Source organism: Coenobita brevimanus, chromosome 45 (genome assembly GCF_032717465.1).
Source record: "Coenobita brevimanus isolate Jiangsu-jjx chromosome 45, ASM3271746v2, whole genome shotgun sequence".
NCBI lineage: Eukaryota > Metazoa > Arthropoda > Malacostraca > Decapoda > Coenobitidae > Coenobita > Coenobita brevimanus.
In genome coordinates, this window is record NC_136998.1 from 30,661,975 (window position 1) to 30,684,802 (window position 22,828).

At 41.4% G+C, this 22,828-nt stretch overlaps 1 protein-coding gene across 1 annotated transcript; it reads left to right on the plus strand.

The window, feature by feature from the left end:
- Window positions 1-1,022: 1,022 nt before the first annotated feature.
- LOC145398479 (uncharacterized) lies at window positions 1,023-20,998 on the plus strand. The gene is made up of 11 exons (XM_080271356.1): window positions 1,023-1,046; window positions 4,109-4,270; window positions 5,119-5,326; window positions 6,506-6,702; window positions 7,263-7,384; window positions 8,739-8,931; window positions 10,035-10,181; window positions 10,622-10,744; window positions 15,001-15,225; window positions 16,645-16,810; window positions 20,868-20,998. Exons 1-11 carry the CDS (start codon window positions 1,023-1,025, stop codon window positions 20,996-20,998), a joined length of 1,698 nt encoding a protein of 565 aa, XP_080127482.1.
- The last annotated feature ends 1,830 nt before the right edge of the window (window positions 20,999-22,828 follow it).

Here is a 22,828-nt window from a genome sequence, read left to right on the forward strand (position 1 = left end):
ACACACACACACACACACAAATACAACATTCCAACACAATTTCCACATGTACTTCTTATCCAACACTACAAAAGCCTTCTACACCTAAACCACGGGCCAATTTTCCGGCGAGAGAAAGCGGTGTTCCTCGGCCTTCAGACCACTCGCCCGAGAAGGACTTTTATCAAGGTGTGATAGCGTGGCGACGGCCGGCATTTGTGGGTGTGTGACAGGTGGAAAAACTGATGATGAACCCAGTACCCAGGCTCAGACAGAGAGAGAGAGAGAGGGGGGGGGGGGAACTCGCAGGACTTGATACCCATTTTCCCACAGTGGGTGTCCCTGGGTAGCATTCTCGTTGCACCCCTTCCTTACCTGTTTATGTGTTTTGAATGTACAATTGTCCGTCTGTTCAAAAAGATGAATTTACAACCTTAGGCATAATCATCACTGTTATGACTTTTAGAGAAGGGGTCCAAGCTGGCAGATACCCGCAAGCAAAACTACAAATAAAAGAGGGCATCATCGTAGTGAAGGAAGAAGCTACTTTCTATAACCCAAGTTAAGAGGCAGCATTAGTGAGCTTCAGTATATAGCACAGAAAGTCTCCCAGTTATCATGACAACTACGCAGTGGGACAGAGGAGAGGGGGAGGGAGCAGAGGGAAATCAGCAATGCTATCATGATAACCATTTTATTCTCTACACTGCGTCTGATAAGGTGCAACTCAGTGTCGTCTGCTTCTTACTAGTGAAGGTATAACGTTAGACAGACTTTTATACACTGATTTCTAGGTTTCTGATGTATAACTACACTCTGCCACATTCACTTGACCAAAAATTACTATCCTCATCTCGAATGCTGAGCCGTAACGAGACAACCCTAAAATGGGGTGCAAATTAACGAAAGGATATATTACAGAAAAGACGTAGAGCCGTAGCGTTGTATTATTCTGCCACTGAGATGTACGGTAACAAGAGAATAGCACTAGAGTACATGGTGCTGGTCACGACAAAGTCTGGTGGACAGGATGGAGAGTCGTAATGGTGTCTTATTCTGTCACTCAGGTAAGTACACAGACAGGCCTCAACTGACGCTTGATCGCCTGTCCGACTGCCATTTTTGAGTGATGTGCCCCACCCCCCTTTTTTTAGGGTTGGGGACAGGGGAATCGAAGCTCCTACGTCCTTGTCTTGATCCAGCCTACCGTACTCTTATTTGGCTGAGATATACAGTATAGAGGCACAGGACTATTTTGCCAAGTCCACTCACGTCACAACCCCTCTCTGATCTCTTCTTAGGCCCTTGTGAACTAAAGAGATTATTCAGATATACGGAAATATGGTCTTCAGAAGGCGGCTACTGTACTGAAGACGGTGTATTAGGCCTACCTTTAAAATACCAACAAAGAGGGTCTAACACATTGTCTAACTGTTCATGACTTATCCATATCCTAAATTTAACATTTTTTGTTTCAGAAAACTAATTCTTTTAGTTCAGGGATATTGGGGATGATATAACATGATATATGCAGATGAGAAGATGTCTGTCCATTCATCCACCATCCACTCCATTGTTGTCCAGTCAGGAGAGTAGGGGATCGAAGCTAGATTTCTTAGTCCCGAGCAAGAGAGATCAGTCGTCCGCTCCTGAGTGACAATGTGAGCAATAACTTCCAACCAACCCTTGGGTAATGTATGATTCAGAAAACAAGGACAGAGAAGGCACGAAAGAGGAGAATTATCAAGAGCAAGCCTGGTGACATGAACCAAACAATTATGCACGCATACGTAAAACTCACTGGTCCAGCCATGTGCACAGCTTTTTTTTTTTTTTTCGCTGTATTTCTCTTAAAAGATGTGCGTCGACTAATAAAAAGTTCCAGACCCTTGTCGTGGGCTTCTCTGTACCTTTAACCAATTCCCTAGCCTCATTAGTTCCATACCTCACTTTTTAAGCATTCATTTATTATATCTATTCTAATTCTTGGCTTCACGTAGCACAGTGGCGGAAAAAGACAATACTGTGGCTCTACACCCCTTTAGAGATTCTAATTTTAGGTCAAGTTAGAGTAAAAAGGATATACGGGTAGGCGTAAAATTACCATCTCTCAATCTTGAATGCTGAGCTATGTGGGGGGATTAGCTGTAGACTACAGGTATAATGTTAGTCACAGATAAGCTCCACGAAAAGGATGCAAGGGCGTAGTATTGTCTTATTTTGCTGCAAAGCAATGGAAATCTCTACCAAGTTAAGATGAAAGAATTGCAGTCTGTATGAATAACCAGTAAATTAACATGGACGTGCTATACGCAGAAAGAAACTATACCCTTTTTATTCAAATCTGGTATAAAATTTCCATCTCTTCATCTTGAATACATGGTTATAGCAAGTGACTAACACTAGAATGTTATCCCAGTCATGAAGAAATGCCATGAAAGGGATACAGACCCATAGTATAGTCTTGTTCTGCGATTGGGCTACGATAAATTAGCTGCAAAGGTCTGAAAATCTGAGCCATGTTAGTGTAAAAGAATCATAGTAAGGAAGAAGTGCTACGAAGCCTCCAATTCTGACGACAGTACCGGTTCTCAAGCAGCACTGCTGAAGTTATTGTGCTAATAATTGTGCTCCGAGTGAAATGCACATTGTTCAGATTTCGAGATGGGGCACCAAGAAATACGGATTCAACGCCGTCTGGTTATTACCGTTAAGTTTTCCTTTGTATGGTGCTGGATCTACAGGCAAGAACTGAGTCTGCCAGTTATCTTGCTAAGTATGTCCATGGGAAGAGCACGTTCTTCAAATTACGAAAGAGGAAACTAGAAAAAAAATATATAGGTTCCACGAAGTTATGTCGTTACCATTATTAGGATACCCTTAAGTTTTCATTCTGATATTCATATGGCTTCAGTGCACCCAATACACATTCTTGAAAACAGGCGAACTGGCTCGATGGAAGAAATACTGGTTCCACGTCATCTTGTTTCCAGTGTTACCGTTAACTCCCTCACTCAGAGAAAGTCAGTTACGTCATTTTTTCTTGCAATAGCGTGTGATATGTGTGTGTAGACACAGAAAAATAGATAGATAGATAGATGGATAGACAGACAGACAGACAAACAGACAGACTGTGAGATAGACAGACAGACAGATGGGGAGATAGATTTTGTTCTAGCAACAAAGCAACAAATTTTCACCATGATCTTGGTCAGTAGTTAAGGTCACTATTCCAGTTTGGTCATCATCAACACTGTAATTACCTTTGTCTCACCATCATGATTCATTAGACGGATCCTACATAATACCCTGTGCCTTATGCCCATCAAAGAGTTAATGGGCCTGGCGTCACGTTGCTGATTCTGTGACCCTATAGGCTATATGGCCAGGTGAAATGATGGCCTTCCTAGATCTTTAATGTGTGACACTGTCTTACTATGAGGGTCACTTCAGGGGTTCCCAACCTTTATTTACCCCTTACCCCATTTTCCACACCTCCCTTCACTCATTACCCCTCATTGCTTATGTTTCCACAATTGCATTTTAGCTGCTTAACATTTTGATGCCTAGATTTTAGTTTGAATGTAGGACTTAATTAAAGGTTAGGCTAAAACCAAGAGAGTTATTGCAAGGAGTAATTTATTTTTATTATTAACACTGATACCAAATAAACATGACTTTAAACATTCATCTCTGAATTTTAGTATAGGTCTGAAAGTCTATCATAACTGGTATGATTTTTAGATTTTTTTTTTTTGTTACCTCCCCCATTACCCTTCACAAAAGACCAAATTACCCCACTTGGGGTAATTTACCCCAGGTTGGGAACCCCTTTAACACAAAACCAGTCTTCTAGCTCTGCACGAGGTCTTTTTTCGACAACAACAACCGCCACCAACCTTCATCTTGGCCTTGAAATTTTTGCCCTTTAGGGTAAAACATGTTATACTACCATTAGGTACTTCGGGACCATTTTCCAGGTTTCTGTCCACAGTTGCTATAGAATCACTAATTTTGACGACTTTCCTCCTGTCTCACACTATATATACAGTGACTTTATAACAAATGTGATGCATGGCTGCAAGTCAATGAGTAAAAGTTAACATATTTACAAGATGCCTACCTTCAGATGAGCGACAGGATGGGTGCCGGTGATGGAGAGCAGGGTGAGAAGAGGCAGGGACGCATCCTGCAGTACACAGGACCAGGCCCACTTCCTTCCATCCCGGACGACAACTGGGCTGATTTCCTGCTTCATCAGATGGCCTCCTATGGCGATGCAGTAGCAGTGGTGAGGCATGACATCACACAGCTGCAAACATATATATGATTTTTTTTTTCTACTGCCCTGGCATGGAGTGGGTGTGTGGAGCGAATAAAATAGAGTGTAAGATACATGCGAGTGAGGTGGAAGGAGATAGGAGGACAGGGAACCAGGGGATGAGATAGAAAGGAATAGAGAAATATATAGGTAAATAATGTTCGGGGATGGAAAGAAGGACGCTGATGGTGGAGGACTGGGCATCATGGAGGTGATTTGTTAAATCAAAATCTGATAATAATAATATGCATCCCGTAATTTATGGGTATACTTACGAGTACATCTCTGTGCACCTAAATTTAATAGAGACTGCCTTACAAGAGAATATGGGTGTGAGTGAATTACCTTCAGTTATTTATCAGGTTAAGCCTGTTAAAGACAGGCGGGTGAACTGGGTTACTTAATTTAGTTTTTGATGCCTTTAACTGCTTGAATGGAATAGTTTTTGAAGCCTTTGACTGTTGAGAGAATGGTTTTTGAAGCCTTTGCTAGATGAAAATAATTTTATGCTTCCGACTGCTTGGAAATAGTTTTGAAGAATTTGACTGTTAGAAGAAAACTGTTTTTGAAGTCATTGACTACTAGGAAAGAACAGTTAGGAGATAATAGCAGACTATTGAAACTTTTAACTACTAGGGGAGAATAGTTTTGCGCCTTTGGCTGCTAGGAGAGAACTGCTAGGGAAGAATAGTTCTGAAACCTGTAAAGTCTAGGAAAGAATAGTATTTGAAGCTTAGACTGACAGGATTACTTCCAGTTACAGCTGAAAGTACTCAGAGGAATAATCTCGAAGGAATAATCTTGAATTGCGTTATTAGGTTGAGAGTGAGACTGGGCGGCAAAGGACCTACTCCCAGCTATGTCATCTCATACCGCGGGTGGCTGGTGGGTTGGCAGCGTCGGGTGTGGGTCTGGGTAGCGTGGTGCTGTTCCTCATGCCCTGCCACATGGACTATCCACTGGTTGCCCTGGCCATCGTTTACCGCGGAGCCATATGTGTACCCGCCAACACAGCGGTCGATGCAGGTGTGTAATAGGCTGAGACTGCTACTTTACTTGATGCAGTGATGTCGTGGCAGGAACGCACCACCGTATTTTTTTTTTTTTTTTTTTTTTTAGCAGTCTGCCCAGATGAATACTACCACAGTCTACACAATGTTCGTGGATGGAGGTAATAAGGGTGACGGTCATGTAGTAGTCTCTGTTCACTGGTGTCAGTCCAACCACCTTGAAAACTCCTCACTTCCTCGTGCACTCCTTGCCGCCTGCAAAAAAGAAAGGGAAAGTACCATCATTAACATCATCATAAGCCTGTGGAAGGATTAGCAGCAAAGCTCTTCGATCTCAGTCAAAGCACTGACTACAGAAGTAAGGCCCATTCGCAATACCGAATCCACTCTCTTGTTGAGGGCAAGGTTTAATGACCTTACACCACCACTGTAATGATGGTTGCCACATCCATATACCGGTACAATGAAGGGGTGGGGGAAGGGGTTTAAGTCTTCCATTTCCGACATTTTTAGTTGCCTTGAACGGAATGCAGAAAAGGCAGGTACGTATTAATTATATCAAGTCATCCCCAGGGATATGAGTGGTATGACACTATTTTTTTGTGTGTGTGTGGGAGGTGGGGATGGGAAGGGGGACACGGTAAGCGTTATAGCAACCCAAAATGGTTATTCCGTACAGGAAAAAAAAGAAGACAACAAAAATATAAAGGAAGTGTTGTGTCATGAATAGGGTTGAGCTGCCATTCAGAGGGCAGGGCGCTGTTTAGGCGGGACATTTTTATTCAGGTGAGGGAAATTCTTGCCCTCTACATATTTAACTTTTTCAGGCTACTCTGACTCCAATTTTTATATTATGCTGTATACAGTACAGTATTAAAAAAGATGAACAGTGCCGTTAGTTGGAATGGAATGTAGAAGAGTTGTTCTGCCCTTGAGTGTGTTAAGGGGCATTCATTCCCATCTTCAGCCTGCCTGACTTCCCCTCCTAAATGAACCTGCCTATGTGATTCGTGAGAGAGGTGTGCAGTGGGCTGCGGTGCATGAGGGTGCCTTGAATGTGATTAATGCTGACTTTGAGCTTCTCTTCCAACCCTTTTCTAACTATCCGTCTTATCTCTCTCTCTCTCTCTCTCTCTCTCTCTCTCTCTCTCTCTCTGTATATATATATCCACAACTCTCACTCTCTGCTCCACAGAGGAGCTGGGTCATATGCTGCATGTGAGTGGTGCCCGGTGGGCTGTGGTCCATGAGGGGGCCGTGGACACTGCTGATGCTGCCTTCGCCCTCCTGCCCTCCACCACGCTCAAGAAGATGTGGATCTTGGGTACTGCACCAGGCAGGCCAACAGTGGCTGACCTCATGACCCACAACCCAGCACCGCCTGTCACACGGGTATTCACTGCTTCACAACATATTCACTGACATTCTCTCTGTTAATGCGTTTGCACAGGCCATTGCCTTACTACGTCATTCAAGTTATGAGTTAAGTAAAAAAAAAAAAAAATACACCATTCCTCCCTACTTTAGTCCTGCTTCCAGACATTCTGATTCGTTGCTTATTGACCTCTCAGGACGGCCAGTAAGTTATTCTAATTAGACAGTCTTATTCAGCCAGGGAGAGACCCTCTTGCTGAAGGGTAAAGAAGCAGTTCTTATTAATACTTTAAGCAATTGGAAGTGCTGTATATTACTGTTCCATCTAATGTCACGTGTCATTCATAAACTGGTCATATATCAGTCATGTTATATGCTACTCATCTTCTTTAATGAGGAAAACAACAGATTTTAACACTGGTCTTGAAGTGCTAAGGAAACGATTCAGATCACTAGCATTATCTTTCCTGCCACTGACCTACGGATGCAGATGAACGAAAATCTCTGCCAACTAAATGCAAAAGAACAATAATCTGATATATTGGCGGATGAGTAACTGAGGTGCTTGGTGTTGTCAGGCTGAGGGTCTGGACTCAGCTATGATGGCTGCCCTCATGCCCTTCTCCTCGGGCACCACAGGCCTGCCTAAGGGAGTCCTGCTTTCCCATCGTAGCCTCGTTGCTGTTCGTATGCGCGACAGGTCAGTCAGTCTGTCAGTTACACACACACACACACACACACACACACACACACACACACACAGCCCCCTTATATAAGTGCCTCACAAACATCACAATCGACTATTATAACTTTATTTTTCCACCGCGCTTGCGAAGCGAGAACAGGTGTTAAATTTTCCTTTACGTGTGTGTGTGTGTGTGTGTGTGTGTGTGTGTGTGTGTGTGTTTTCAGTGAAAATTAGCTCACTGTTTCTATCTGATTTTAACCAAATTTGGTGGAGGGATAGAGGGGCAGCCATGAGGATAACTTATTGTTTTTGAGGGCAATAGGTCAAAGGTAAAGGTCACAGGGTTGGGTCATAATTCGACCTAGCAAGGTCAATTTTGAGTTTTCATCTCATTTAGACCAAAGTTAATTCGTTTAAGGGTTCTAGGTAATGCTACGATGAAGAAATCAGAGTTTTAGAACCAGGCTACAAGGCAAGGCCAAATTTCAACCCGTGTCTGTGTGTGAGCAAAATAACTACAACAGTTTGGGTATAAACTACATGGAAGTGTTGAGGATAAGCCAAGGGGTTGACCTACTGTTTTTAAAAAATTATGGGTCAAAGGTCGAAGTCACCTGGCAAGTATATATTAAATAGTTTTTCTCCGACTTTCACCAAAATTTGTAGAAGAGTTCAGGGTTGAGCAAAAATAAAGGGATTCAGTTCTGAGAACAATCAGAGATCAAGGTTACATGGAAAGGCCAAAAGTCAATGTTCCAGAACAAGTCAGTCAAAGTTCTGATTAGATTTGAACTAAACTTGGTGGGAGACTTAAGAATTGTGCAAGAATAATTCAATTTTGAGAATAATCGGTTGAAGGTCAAGGTCACAGGGCAAAGTCAAATGTTCTTGCCTTAACATTAATAGGTGGGCACGGATGCTCAACTCTCTGAGTGCTTCTTCTTCCTGAGCTGTTAACCATAAAAATTATACACAAGAAAGCCACATGCCTTAGACCTAACTCAACCCCATCTATGTCATCCCTTATATATAGCAGTGATATAAGAGAGAGAGAGAGAGAGAGAGAGAGCGCAGAATGTACAGGATGATAAGATAAATAACTGAACATAAAATGGACGTATAACAGTGTACACTGTTTGATGCCTAAGGGCTTAAATCCAAGTAATGGTTGGGGTTTATTGCTCACATAATGCCACACTGGGATGAGCTTTTCTCTTCACTGTTTGAAATGAGTGGCTTAGCTCAATGTCTCTCCATTCCTAATGGAACATAAAAGAATGTGATGATGGGCAGATGCTTAAGAAACATGAAACAAATTACACTATTTACTTCTTCCAAAATAAACAATTTTTATGTAACTTTGCAGACATCAAGAAGAGGTAGCTTCAGAGTTGGAGCAGGCAGTACGACGTTTGGTAAATTCCGTGCTGATGATAATGCCTGTGGCCCACCTCTACGGCACTGAGATAGTCATGTGTAATCTATACTACGGCAGGAAAATTGTCTTTCTGTCAGAGTTCTCACCCAAGAAATACTTTGAGACCATTGAGAGGTACAAGGTGAGTTCTTGAGGCAAGTTGTGTACAAAAGTGCCCTTAAAGCACTTTTAATGTATCCTGAAAATACTGGTACTGCTTGTGATAGGGTAGAGAGGTATATTTAGAGACACAGCAGTGAGTTGGCGGGAGGACAGCCAGATGGTAGGAGACAAGGCAAAATGGAGGTTAATTGTTTGTGGCCACCTTTTATACAATTAAGACATTATATGACAGATAGACAGAGATGATGCTGTGTTAATACCAAATGGTCACAGTACATTCCCATAAAATACACTGTGAAAAGGCTTTCCTTAAATAATGTGATGTTGGTTATGTGTTTTCCTGACTAAGCAGCTGAGTGGTTAGCGTGCCCCAGTTGAAGTGAAGGTCTGGCCTAGTGCAAAGGCTTGATTTTCAAGCTGACTGAATGCTTACTAGTCATTAAATACCTTCAGAGACATTAAACTGGTTAAATGTACTGGACAAGGGTAGCCCAGCCTTGAGTTTCTACACCTCCAAGGTGTAATATAGGACTTGCAGTTACCATTTACTTTTCATTAGCAAGGTTCACAGTTCAAATCTCACTGAGAACACTGAATTATAGCATGTTTCTTTCAGATATGAATTCTTTCTAGGATATAACAGTGAAGGGGGAAAGACCAATTATGCCAGAAAGAAGAGGGGATAAGTGAGCGTATGGAGAAAGACCAATTATGCCAGAAAGAAGAGGGGATAAGTGAGGGTAGGAAGAAAGACCAATTATGCCAGAAAGAAGAGGGGATAAGTGAGGGTATGGAGAAAGACCAATTATGCCAGAAAGAAGAGGGCATAAGTGAGGGTATGGAGAAAAGAAGAGGGAATAAGTGAGGGTATGGAGGGAATAAGTGAGGGTATGGAGAAAAGAAGAGGGGATAAGTGAGGGTATGAAGAAAGACCAATTATGCCAGAAAGAAGAGGGCATAAGTGAGGGTATGGAGAAAGACTAATTATGCCAGAAAGATGAAGGGATAAGTAAGGGTATGGAGGAAGATGATATGGAAATGTTAAAAGATCTTAAGTTTCACCTTGATGCCATTGTCTTCAGCTATTTATAATTCTTCTACAATGCTACACTCCTACTGCAGATCACCCAGTCTCCTCTAGTGCCCCATCTAGTTAAGTTCCTGAATGAAACACCTTTGTTGAAGAAGTACAATGTCTCCTCTGTCAGGAGTTTCTTCTACTCGACTGCACCTCTTGACGCAGCCTCGCATGATGCCTTTGAAAAGAAGGTTAGTCAAAGATGAGTTTCTTTCAGGAGTCTGCATGAGATGCCACTGGACACTCTGGGTGGAGCACCTGCAGTATCCACCCAGAAGCCAAATCTCATATTTCCTTGCACCTCACCTTGGAATGGACACTGATCCTGGTCTGTGAGATGCTCTCTACTACAAGGGTGAACTGGATCTCCTCAGAAGTAGTTACTATGCTTCCCTGTGGTCAATGGGTCTGCTTAATCAGACAGACTGAAGTTAAGAAACAACAGCAATAGTCACCAGCATCATCATTGTCATCCCAACCTCTCTTCACACCAAGGATGGGGTGAGGACTAGTATCAAAATACAGTACCATGAAATCATGACCCTTCCTGTCCAACCCAGGGATCAAGCTCACATCCCTTCAGATTGCAGGTCAGTTTTCTAACCGCTTATTCACCACCTTCCCCTGGCAGATGGGTGTGCAGCTGAGTACAGGATATGGCTTGACGGAGACGTGTGCTGCAGTAGCTGTTAATGGTGGGCCAAACTTCAAGCCTAACTCAGTAGGCAAAGTCATCCCCTACAATGAAATTAAGGTTTGTGGTCACTGCACATAGTTCTCATAATGCAGTATGTGTTCTAGAATTCTGTAATATCTTGATGAGTTGGTACTTTTAAAGTCAGAATTTCAAATATGTCAGAATGGCTAATACTGTACACTCAATCCTCGAGTACCGCGGGCAATAGGGACTGGACAAGGTCCGTGGTACCCAAATCCGCGTCACTCAGACAATATGTTTGTGTGTATAATGGTACAATGTGTTCTGGCGACTTTTCATAACTCACTTTTACCCCTTTTTACAACCTAACCCCACGTAAATTGACCCTTGCACCCACCATCATGTAAAACAATGAGACGTAACTATTGTTATTTAAAAAATCAGTGGCATTAAAAATAGCATTAACAAAAGCAGAAGTTGGGCTGGGTACCCTTTAATTGATACGTAGCTCCATGGTATTTTCCTCCCTCCCCTCAACCCCATTGTTGTTGTCAAAGTTTCGCCATCTCTTGTATCATGTGGCCTTCAGGACAGACCTTAGGCCAAATGGTTAGATGAAAATTCATGGGTTTGACGGCTTTAGGGGACGAAACAGAACAAAAATGTGTGCTAACCAGAAAAAATTACATTCATCCTTGTGTTCTCTTGAGTTAGTGTTCCGTTTCACATTCTTCATTAGATATCGCGCTTCCCTACACTTTTCAGACAGACTAAGCATATGGCTAAACTGCTCAGTCAGTCCGAAATGTGTTGGGAAAATCGATATTGAACGAAGAATGTGAAACGGAATGCTAACACAAGAACACATGGATGAGAACTTTTTTTTTTTGGGGGGGGGGTTTGCAAACATTTTCGTTCCATTGCGTCCTCTAAAACTGCCAGACCCATAAATTTTAGTCTAATCATACGGCCTAACGTCTCTCCTGAAGGCCACATGATATGAGAAGGCGAAACTTTGATAACATTATCGGTGGGGGGTGGGGAATGAATGCCGGGAAGCTACGTATCAATATAAGGGTACCTAGCCCGACTTTTTTGTTAATGCTGTTTCTAATATCATTGGTTATCTTAATTACAATGATTATATCACTGTTTTACCAGATGGTGCATATAAGTGGGGGTAATTTACGTGGGGTAAGGTGGTAAGGAGGAGTAAAAATGACAATTTCTCTGACGCTCCACATAACGCCCTATAGGCCTAAGCTTCTCAGTCAGCTTCAGGACAAATATAAACTTTCAGTGCTACAAGGTTCGCATCACTTCCTTCACACGATCTTTATCTTCTCCTGGTCCTTCCACATCGTTATGATGGTGCTTTCATGTACTCCACACTTTTTTGCCATTTCGGTAAACGTACGCTTTACTTACAGCAGTAGAAGGACCTTACCAATTCAATTCATATTCCTCCAGTTTGTTTTTGGTGTTTTTCTGACTATTTTAAGGGTGATAAATTACAACTTCCTGCAGAAAAACTTCCCACATTTTATCATCATGTTCCTTAAGCCATACCTATGATTGTCTTGACGTACTCAAAGGTGGTTTTCGTCTCCCAATTTCCCAACTGGATGCTAGGTTAGATTAGGTTAAATTATTAGGTATAGTTAGGCTAGGTTAGGTCAATTGTAGTTAACATTTAGGACAGGCCCTTTTGCTGTAACCCTGACGAGTCAAACGAGTTGACACAGTGTAACACAGCTAAAAACAACGGGGAAACAGATTTAGCATGAAACGATTATTTACCTCCCATAAGTAATCCGAAAAATACAAGACTATCAGGAAGAAGATCGAAGAATGTGGAACTGAACGCTAACTTGTGAGAGAACATGGAAGTAATTTTTTTTTTTTTTCTGGTTAGCAAACATTTTCATTCAGTTTTGTCCCCTAAAACTGCGCAACTCATATGACTGTGAGGTAAAGTCAGTGAGATGCGAGAACGGATTTTATAGCCGTATGCTCAGTCGGTCCGAAACGTGTTGGGAAGCATGAATTTGAACGAAAATGTGGAACTGAACACTAACTTACGAGAACCCATGGGTGAAAGTTTTTTTTTTTTTTTTTTTAATTAGGAAACATTTTCATTCCATTTCATCCCCTAAAACTGTGAAACCCAGTATGAGTGTGGGGCAGAATTAGGCGAGGCGCGAGAAAGGACATAACCGTATGCTCAGTTAGTTGGAAATGTGTTGGGAAGCACTAAATCGAACGAAGAATGTAGAACTGAACGCTAATTTACAAGAACACATGGATAAAAGAGTAACTTTTTGTCAAGCAAACATTTTCATTCCATTTCGTCCCTTAAAACTGCAAAACCCATTATGAGTGGGTAAGAACTAGGTGAGGCATGAGAAAGGACTGATAACCATATGCCCAGTTGGTCCGAAATGTGTTGGGAAGCATGAAATCGAATGAAGAATGTGGAACTGAACCCTAACTCACGAGAACACATGGATTTTTTTTTTTTTTTTCCCTGATTAGCATACATTTTCGTTCCATTTCATTCCCTGAAATTGCGAAACCCATAAATTTTGTCTAACCATTTGGCCTTGAGTGTGCCCATGAAGCATATTTCCATTCTGTATGCGTATTCATCTCACCACCGGGAACCCTCAGCCAGGAACGATGCTCGCCCAGTTGTTTCAAAGCTAACCATAGGTTTTTCTCAAAAATATGCTCAGTGTGTTTCCCAGGCAAAATTTTTTCTACCTAACACCTAACCTATCCCACTAGGGCTTCTTGGCTTAGGTGGCTGGGTATGGTATTGAGATCAATACCCATACAGAATGGAACTATGTGCCCAGGAAAAGTACCCAGAGTTTAGAGGGTGACGTCATCGCGCGCGACTTTCAAATTTAGTCGCCAGGCCAACTGACTTCCCGCGTGAGCTCGAGTTTTTCCACATGTTGACATGACTTGTCTCATTATGATGACCGCGTTAGAACAAAAACGTGTTACTCAACCACGTGTTACTCAAGGACTAAGTGTACTTTGTATTTTTAAACACATAAATTGGAAGATTCTCAGTTATATAAAATCATTGCCAAGCCTGGTCTCCTTTCATGCCTATATCACCTAAACAGTGTCAGTAGAAGTGTTATATCTCAATAACAGTGCTGTTACATATTTGGCCAAAATACCTGGTTACCTGTATATATACCTGTATATCAGTAGATAATGCTTTAATGTTTGATTGTGGTAGGAGGATACTGATGAAAATTGCTTTGATAACTCAGAAAGCAAGATCAAAGCCCCATTTAATATGACTCAATGAGGTTTTACTGTACCACAAGTTTTTCCTGGTGTTTGAGTGGTTGCAGCACCCTGTTAGAGTGATGGTCTATCCTTGAACACAGGCTTGAACCCCAAGAGGTGAATGGGGGTTTATTGATCATGTTACGCCATCTAGCCATCAAGAGAAGTAGGTCTGTCATCTGCTCTAAAATATACTGGGCTGTGTTAACTTTGCCCTAGGCCTCTGTACACTGATGGAGTGATTGTTGATGGGGTGATATTGGATTTGCAGGTACCATGGGTGCAGCCAGGATTTTATTATGGGAGAGGTTTTAAAGTAATTTTGACTCTTGTTTTTTGTTAACAAAATTATTGTAAAAGAGAGCAACAGACAGGGAGGAGTTAGTGTATACAGGTTATATACGTGTAATATCCTCCATTCCTGATCATCTCATTTTTTTAACTCCCTAAGTCTGAGAACATTTCATTTTGAGGGGGGCTTCTGTCAGAAGATCTTTCTCAGCTTTAAGACAGACTTCTTAAACTGGAGAGGTAAGAAATACTCTCTGTTAACATCTTTACTCAGAGGACATCTTTTGTATTACAGTATTATCTTACCACCACGTTACTTCATTCAGTTTAGAAGAGACTACTCACAGTGACGGAGATAGATACAATGTCCACCACTATGTGGCTTCATTCAATTTATGAGAGGTCTCCTACACTGAGAGAGTTAGAGACAATGCCCATTCAGAGAACATTATTTGTTTTTTATTGAAATTGCTGCCAGATGCTGTTACCCAGCCTGAGAGAAACCTCTCTGACTGAAAAAGTTAATGCAGTTGGCTTCTGAAGTTTAGTGTGTTACTTACTTCATCTTTAACAATAAATTCATACTTCAGATTACTGGTATTCTAAGTGAATTATAATGATGAACCATCGTAACAGTATAGCATGCACTATTTTTTTATGCCAATAAACTATCTTATTTTAATTTAATATGCTACACTTTTGCATGAGGATGGACCTAACCATAACCTTGCCATGTCTTTGGTGTGTGGCAGATTGTGGACAAGGATGGGAAACTGTTGGGAGAGGGTGAGAAGGGTGAGGTGTGTGTGCGTGGTGCTGGGACAATGCTTGGTTATGCTAACAATCCTGATGCCACTGCTGCCATGATTGACAAAGAAGGATGGGTTCACACGGGCGATATTGGCTATTATGATGCTGATGAATTCCTCTACATCACTGACAGGATTAAGGACATCATCAAAGTCAAAGGCTATCAGGTCAGTGAGAGCTGTGGTGGTGTTATCAGAGCACTGTACATGACTGCCACCAACCAATGACACTGGCAACTATATTGCTGATGACCTCCCCTACATCATCAAAATGAGAAAGAACCTCAATAAAGTTACCAGGTATCAGGTTAAGAGCCATGAATGAGAGTGAGCTAGTGTTAAATAAAGAGGAAGTACCTTAACAGTAAATGATTACTGAGGGACAGGTCCACATAAGCAATATTGGTTACTTTGATGATGATGACTTCCTCTACTGTACATCACTGACAAGATAAAGGACCTCTTTAAATTAAGAGGCCATCAGGTCAGTATGAGGAAATCTGAATGACGAGTGGTGTTGAAGAGAGATGAAACAAAGGTATAGACATGAATTTGATGATGATGTTGGTGACAACCTCTGCATTACAGAGAGGATAAAGGACTCCTCAAAAGCCAAAGTGTATCAGGTAAGTATGAGGTAAAAATGAAGAGTAAAAGTGAGACTGTAAGAGTACAATATATTCCTGACAGCAAGGAATGGCACTGGCTACTATGATGCTAACAGCCTCCTCTAAGCAATAACAGGAATAAGTGAGTAAATGAAATCCAAATGCCAGACAGCAAAGATCATATGGCGCTATGTTATGATCTGATGATGTAGTAAGGAATATAGAAGGCACGGTAGAGGATAATGTCAGTGGGAGGTCCTTAAAGTTTTCATGCCATACAACCAAATGTCTAACCTGATAGGAGTAGATGGAAAATAAAGAACATAGGAAACATGAAAATATCAAGAAGAGAGGTTGGACAGAAGAGAAGAAGACGGCAAGGGGGGAAAAACTGAGACAAAAAGACCCCATTTAGTCACCTCTTATGACAAGCAGTGATACTTGAGTGGTATTCTTTCCTCTTCTCCCCAGGGGGTGTCACCAACAGGATAAAGGACCTCATCATGGTCAAAGGCCACCAGGGTAGTATAAGGAGGTGTGAATGAGAAATGGTGATTACTGTAGCTATTTGACTGCAATGAAGGCCAATCAGGAATCAGTGCAACCTGGAAAGTAAACATAAACTGGCAAGTACAAGGTGGAAAAACTACCTGAATCACTGACAAAACTAAAACAATGATGCAAGGAAACATAACATCAATGTAGTTATGGAATACTCTCATAAGAGCCCCATAACTTGTTGGGTGTTCTTACCTTTTTTTATTTTTGTAGGACTGAGCCAGGATTGTAGTCTTCTATTTTCTTTTGCTTGTTTATTATACATTACATTAAGCCTTTCAAGGCCATGTCTGTGCCAGATTATTTTAATTCAGCTGAATGAGTCTTAGGAACCTGAGTGTGTTACTTACCCAAGTCAAAAATCAAATTAATCATCAATTCTAAACTTCCTTTTTTTTATGTGTTCTGTGTGTGCCTGCAGGTGGTACCCTCTGAGCTGGAAAGAGTGTTGCTTCTTAACCCTCATGTGGCTGATGCGGCAGTTGTAGGCATCCCTCACCACTCCAAAGGGGAAGTGCCACGTGCCTATGTTGTTCTTAAGCCTAATTCAACCCTTAAGGAAACCCACTTACAGAGATATGTTGCAGGTGAGTAGAGGAGAAAAAAAAAACTAACAGGAAGTCACTGATTACCCCTTCAGGAGCTCAGAAAGTTCAGGGTAAAGGAGGGAACAAAGATAGGTTGCTGTAGTCCAGGTGCATCTGTTATAAATTTGTTGTTGTATAGTAGCAAAACTTGGCCAGTAGAGAAGGACAATGTCTGTATATATGAGGGTAGAGAGATGAGGATGGCTAGATGGATGTGCAGTTCTTCCCTGGATGTGAGCTGCAAATGGCAGAATTGCAATTGAGTAGCTGTGGTGAAGTGATGCATAAAGGAAAATTTACATGGATAATGTGTCAGGCTTGGTCACCTGATGCTGGCTCTCCATGCTGCTCAATCTCCGGCAATCTCCCTGTTCAGTCCCTCATCCTTGATGTCACACTCTACGACCTCATTCCACGTCTTATTTGGTCTACCTCTCATAACTCTATCCTTAACGTGCACATCTCTCACCCCCTTCACCCAGTTGTCACCTTCCATCCTCTCTACATGACCAAACCATCTTCTACCCCTCCTCATCACAACAAATACACTGAAGTCCCATCCTTCCTCTCAACTCCTTATTCACAATTCTAACCCCTCAGGTCTTTCAATCAAAGATGCACTACAAGTCTACCTAATTATCATCACTGTATATTTGAGCCTACAAATATCTTCTTCCTCAACTGCCCAGGTCTCACTGCCATACAGCATTACAGTCCTAACACATGCTGCATACAAGAACCCCTTAGCTCAGAGGAAGAGCCCTCCCAATGTCAGTAGAGGCAATTGCTCCCTGAATTTCTTCCAACCCTAGCCACTGAGCTTGTTCCAGCCTCACTTTCAGCACACAACATGTTCCTCAAATGACAGAAGCTCTCCACACACTAAAGAGACTCTCCAGCAAGATAAATCTTTTCTTTCCTCTCAGTCTGCGTGCTGTTCCTGACACACTGCATACAGGAAATCGGCAATATTTTGCAGTCTACCTCTAATACCACTACATCTTTTATGAACCCACTTATCATAAGCATTGCACATGATGAAGCTAATTTCACTTTTGTTTTTCTGTATTTACTCTCAAACCTTTGTACCCAATCCATTCTTTCTCTCAACTTTCTAAATCTTTCCTCTGTTCCACTTTCATTCTCTATGATCAACATCATGCCATCAACATACAACATCTTCCTTGCGAGTCCAGTTCTGAGGTCATATGAGAGGGCTTCAAGCACCATGAAAAACAATAAGAGACTTAAGACTGACCCTTATGCATGCCAAAATTCACAGAGAACTCATCAGTCAAACCTGCATTCACTCTTGCCTGCATTCAAGCACCCTCATACATTGCCATGAACATTCTAACCAGCCACTCCTCAACCCCAAGCTTTCTCATTGTCCACTTCACCACCTCCTTAGGAACTCTGTCAAAGGTCTTCTCCAAATCAACAAACACTAAGTGCAGCTGCCTCATCTATTCTATATGTTTTTCCTGAAGCTGTCAGACAATGATTATCACATTAGTAGTCCATTTGCCTTGCCTAAACCTAAACTGCATCTCATCAGTATTCTTTCCACTATCACACCTTTCAGAACTCTCTCCATTACCTTCATTATCTGATCCAAAACTTTTATGCCTCTATAATTTCCTTTTTCCAGGACATCATCCTTTCCCATATAGACATTTATAATCATGCTTTTCAGCCAGTCATGTGGATGAAAATTAGGTATAAAGATCTGTGAGTGTGAATGTGGAAGGTAGAGTGCCTAAGATGACATGGACAGAGGTTCTACAAAATGTCCTTATGGTAAAGGGACTGAACAGACACCACCAGATATCATGTGGCACAGGGAGTTGTCATCAAGTGAACAAGGTTGGTACATGCAGATGTGTACAAACTTTTTCAAAATGCACAAATAACACCATTTCATCATATTTAAGAAAAAACGTATACCTTCACCATGTTATATTTGTAAAAAAATGTAATTACCTTGGGTGGGAGGGAGTGGGGAAGGAGCAAACACATCATACAGTTCCTGGTGATGGGTTAGGAGATCATTTCAGCCAGTAGCAAGTTATATGGTACTGTAAGCTGCCAGAAGTACACATAACCAAACATACGTGCCTCCTAAACTTAATTTACAGCATCAGTGAAATTAGAGTAATACTATATACAACCATTTGCTCTGTGGCAGGTGGGGGCACTCACCATCCATTCACTTGATGTAGTGCTGCTCTCGAGAGTCTGTTCTTTCCTTTCCTCCTTCCTTCTTTCTTTCCTTCCTCTTCTGTCTTTCTTTACTTCATTCTTTCCTCATCCTTCTGCCCACAGGTGACATTATACTCCCTCTTCTGTCTATCTATCCTTCATTCTTTCCTCTTCATTTTGCCTAAGGGTGACTCTACACTGAGTGACAAGCCAAATGGTTTCCTGGACATCAGGAAACCATTTACTATGCTGGGTGGTAACCATATAACCAATTATGGAGCCTAGTGGTTTAGTGGGTAATTATGGCACTCCAATTGGATTGAGCCGGTGAAGGTTTTTATCCAAGAGATGGTTGGGGTTTATTGCTCATGTATTGCCACCCAGGGATGAGTGAGGCTGGTCACTCTCATCTTAAGTGTCAGAACCAACTTGCCTAGCCCTGGGCTCCTACACTTCTCATGGGGCAACGTAGGATTGGATGATGGATGGATGGATGGATGGATGGATACTCTGAAAAATATAGTGCATGGCTGGTTTATGGGACATACTTTTGGATATGCATAACCATAAATATCTGGCATAACAGCAAAGTATAAAATGCAAGGAATTATCAGGTAAATCATATGTTTGTGTAAGGCAGGCATAAATTGGCCTAAGTACTCTTGAAAAGAAAGATGAAACCTGAGAAATGTTAAGAATTCATCACCCAAAACAATGTGTTACCTAACAGCTAGTACATATGGATAAAATATATACACTGCAAAGTAGAAGAGACTACACCATACAAGAGACAAAACCAGAAATTCAGAAAAGTGTTTAAGCACAAGAGAATCGATGTAACATGGAGTAAACTGTGCAGGTCTATGATCTCAGGAATAAATCACTTAAAATTGTATTGCCATAGCATATCATGTGGGGATTGATGAACCCAGCAAAGCTGGAAGGGATTCCCCAAGATGAAAAAGAGCCTGAAAACTTTCATCATCATCATCACCATCATCATCATCATCCATACCTCACCTCTGCCAAAACTGTAAGAGAGGGCTTCATATTCATATTCTGCACAGAAGAATTCTCAACCCTCTCATGGCAGAGATAACTGCAGTATTGTACAGCTTAACTCTCTCTTGGTAGAAACGACTGTAGTACTGTACAGTATTCTATTCCATCTACTGCCAGACGATATTATGCAGCTGAATGTGAGCCATAGGACTCTATGAGTAGACTGTCTCCTTTCAAAGTACTGTTCTTTACTGTGACATATCGTGATATGATTGCATTCCTCTGCACTACTGGTGGTAATGCAAAAATGAAGGTATCATATAAGTGCAGTACTGCACTCTGAGTCACCTCCAACATATCAATTGAATAGCATGGTATGCTTGTACCATCCTCAGTTTCTATGGTGTGCCACAGACATTTTTTTTTTTTTCTGTACAGTACACAGGTACCACAAAACAGTTCAGTACTGTATTGTGGTACAAAAGGGATTTAAAAATAACATGAATATCACACCTAAATGTCAATTTGTTTTATATTCAACTTGACAGCAGGAATAGAGTGTTGTTGAGTGAAATTTGTTGTGATTTATTAATTAGCTAAAATTGGCTTATACCTACCAGCTGCATAGAGAAGGTCATTAAGACTTATATCTACTATGGATTTAAGAAATGAGGAAGGAGGTCCTGCAGCATCCACTTTCCTTTGTTCAATTTAATGGTAGGCAGAAGAATTTAGTTTTAACTTTACATAATAATATTATAATTACCTCATAAGAATGTTATGTAGCCATAGAGGTAGTACCAGATGCCAGAGATGGATGCTGCATGAAATTTAATTTGATACAACATTACAGATCGTGTGGCTAAATATAAACAACTCACAGGTGGGATAAAGTTTGTTGACAGTATCCCAAGGAACCCCACAGGGAAGGTACTCAAGAGACTACTGAAGGAAGAGTTCAAGACCCCCACTGCAAGACTCTAAGAGCACTTTCCACACGTGCTGAATGCAAATTTCAACTTTATTTACAGTACTCTGTTTGTTTTGTAAAATTTTCACTGTACATAAATTTGGGTAAAAATGTTTATAAAATTCCAGCTTGAAATCCACCACTGAATGGTGGTTAGGGTTTATTGCTCATGTAATGCTACCCAGGGATAAGTAAGGTTGGTCACTCTCATTTTAAATGTCAGGACCAACTTGCCTAGCCCTGGGCTCCTACACTCCTCATGAGGCAACACTGGAATAAATGATGATGATGATGGGGAAGTAGAAAGGAACTTTGAAGCAAACTGTTCTTGAACCAGAAGGGAAAAAGTACAAGGCAGCAAATTTGAGGTAATAGAGGAAATATTTCCCAAGGCAGAATTATGATAATATTTCAATCCTCTTAATGCAACACCTGCAGCTGACTAACTGAATAAAAATAGTTCTGATATATGACTTTTATTAGTATTACAGTATATGACAGAAATGGATATGTGAAATGACAGCCAAAAATGATAACAACCTGTCTCACATTACTCATTTCAGGCCCAGGAGGGACTGAGGTATGGAAAGATCCAAGGCTAGGCTACCACAGTCCAGACCAACGAAACTGTATAATGCACCCATATCCTTAGCTGCAATTAAACTTTTGAAAAACCTTAGCCACCTCTTAGGCTCAAACTGTAGCATATTAACATGTGGCTGTCTTTGACATGAGACTTCTACCACTAGACACAACCCACTGCCTAGATATCTAAAATATTAGTAAACAAATAAATAATTTTTAAAGTGTGGGATGTGTTGCTGGGCCAAATCATCATTCCTCACTGATCATCCAAATTCATTATACTGTATATCCAATATCTACATGAGGTTGGGATGGTCTAAAGCAGATATCACATCTTGTTAAGGAACACTATGCATGGAAAAAGTATGCCCCAGTTTCCCTCTCCTACTCCCCTTTATCATGCACTGTAGGAAGCACAAGAGTTATTACAACTTTGCCAGGTTGGGATTGAAAGCATAGGGGAAACAAAGCCACCCTTGATAACCTATCATTTCAAGCTATAAAATTTTGATGATTGCATGTGCAACTTAAAGACATCAGTAAAGACTTCAGGTCCCTTTTCCATCTTTAGTAATACTGGTTTTGCTTGAAAGAATATAATTTTCATAGCCATATCCAGTACTTCACATTATTACCATTTCATTTCATATATAAAGGCTTCAGCATGCATGCATATGTTGGCCTAGGTCACCCAATGGCAGCTCTCCATGCTGCCCAAACTCTGGCAGCCTCACTATTCAGTCCCTTTTCCCTGAGGTCACATTGTATGACTCCATCCAAGGTCTTTTTCAGTCTGCCTCTCGCCACCTTACTCCTAACGTTCACACTTGTCATTTTCTGCACTCAAATGTCATCCTCCATCCTCTCCACATCCCCAACCATTTCAATCTACCCCTCCTCATCACAACATCAATACACTCCGGTCTCGTCCCTTTCAACTCTTTCATCATAAACCTAGACCCCCCCCCCATGGCCTTGCATTCAAGGACACACTGCACATCCACCTAATCATTGTCATTTCTGAACATTTGAGTCTATGACTATCCTCTTCTTTACTGCCTAGATCTCACTTCCATACAGCACTACATTCCTAACACATGCTTCATACAAAGATCCCTTAGCACGGAGGGAGAGGTCTCTCAATGTCAGGAGAGGCAACAACTCCCTAAGCTTCTTCCAAACACTCCTCACTCTAGCCACAGAGCTACCCAGCTCAAAGCACATAACATGTCTTTCAAGTAACAAATCTCTTCCACACA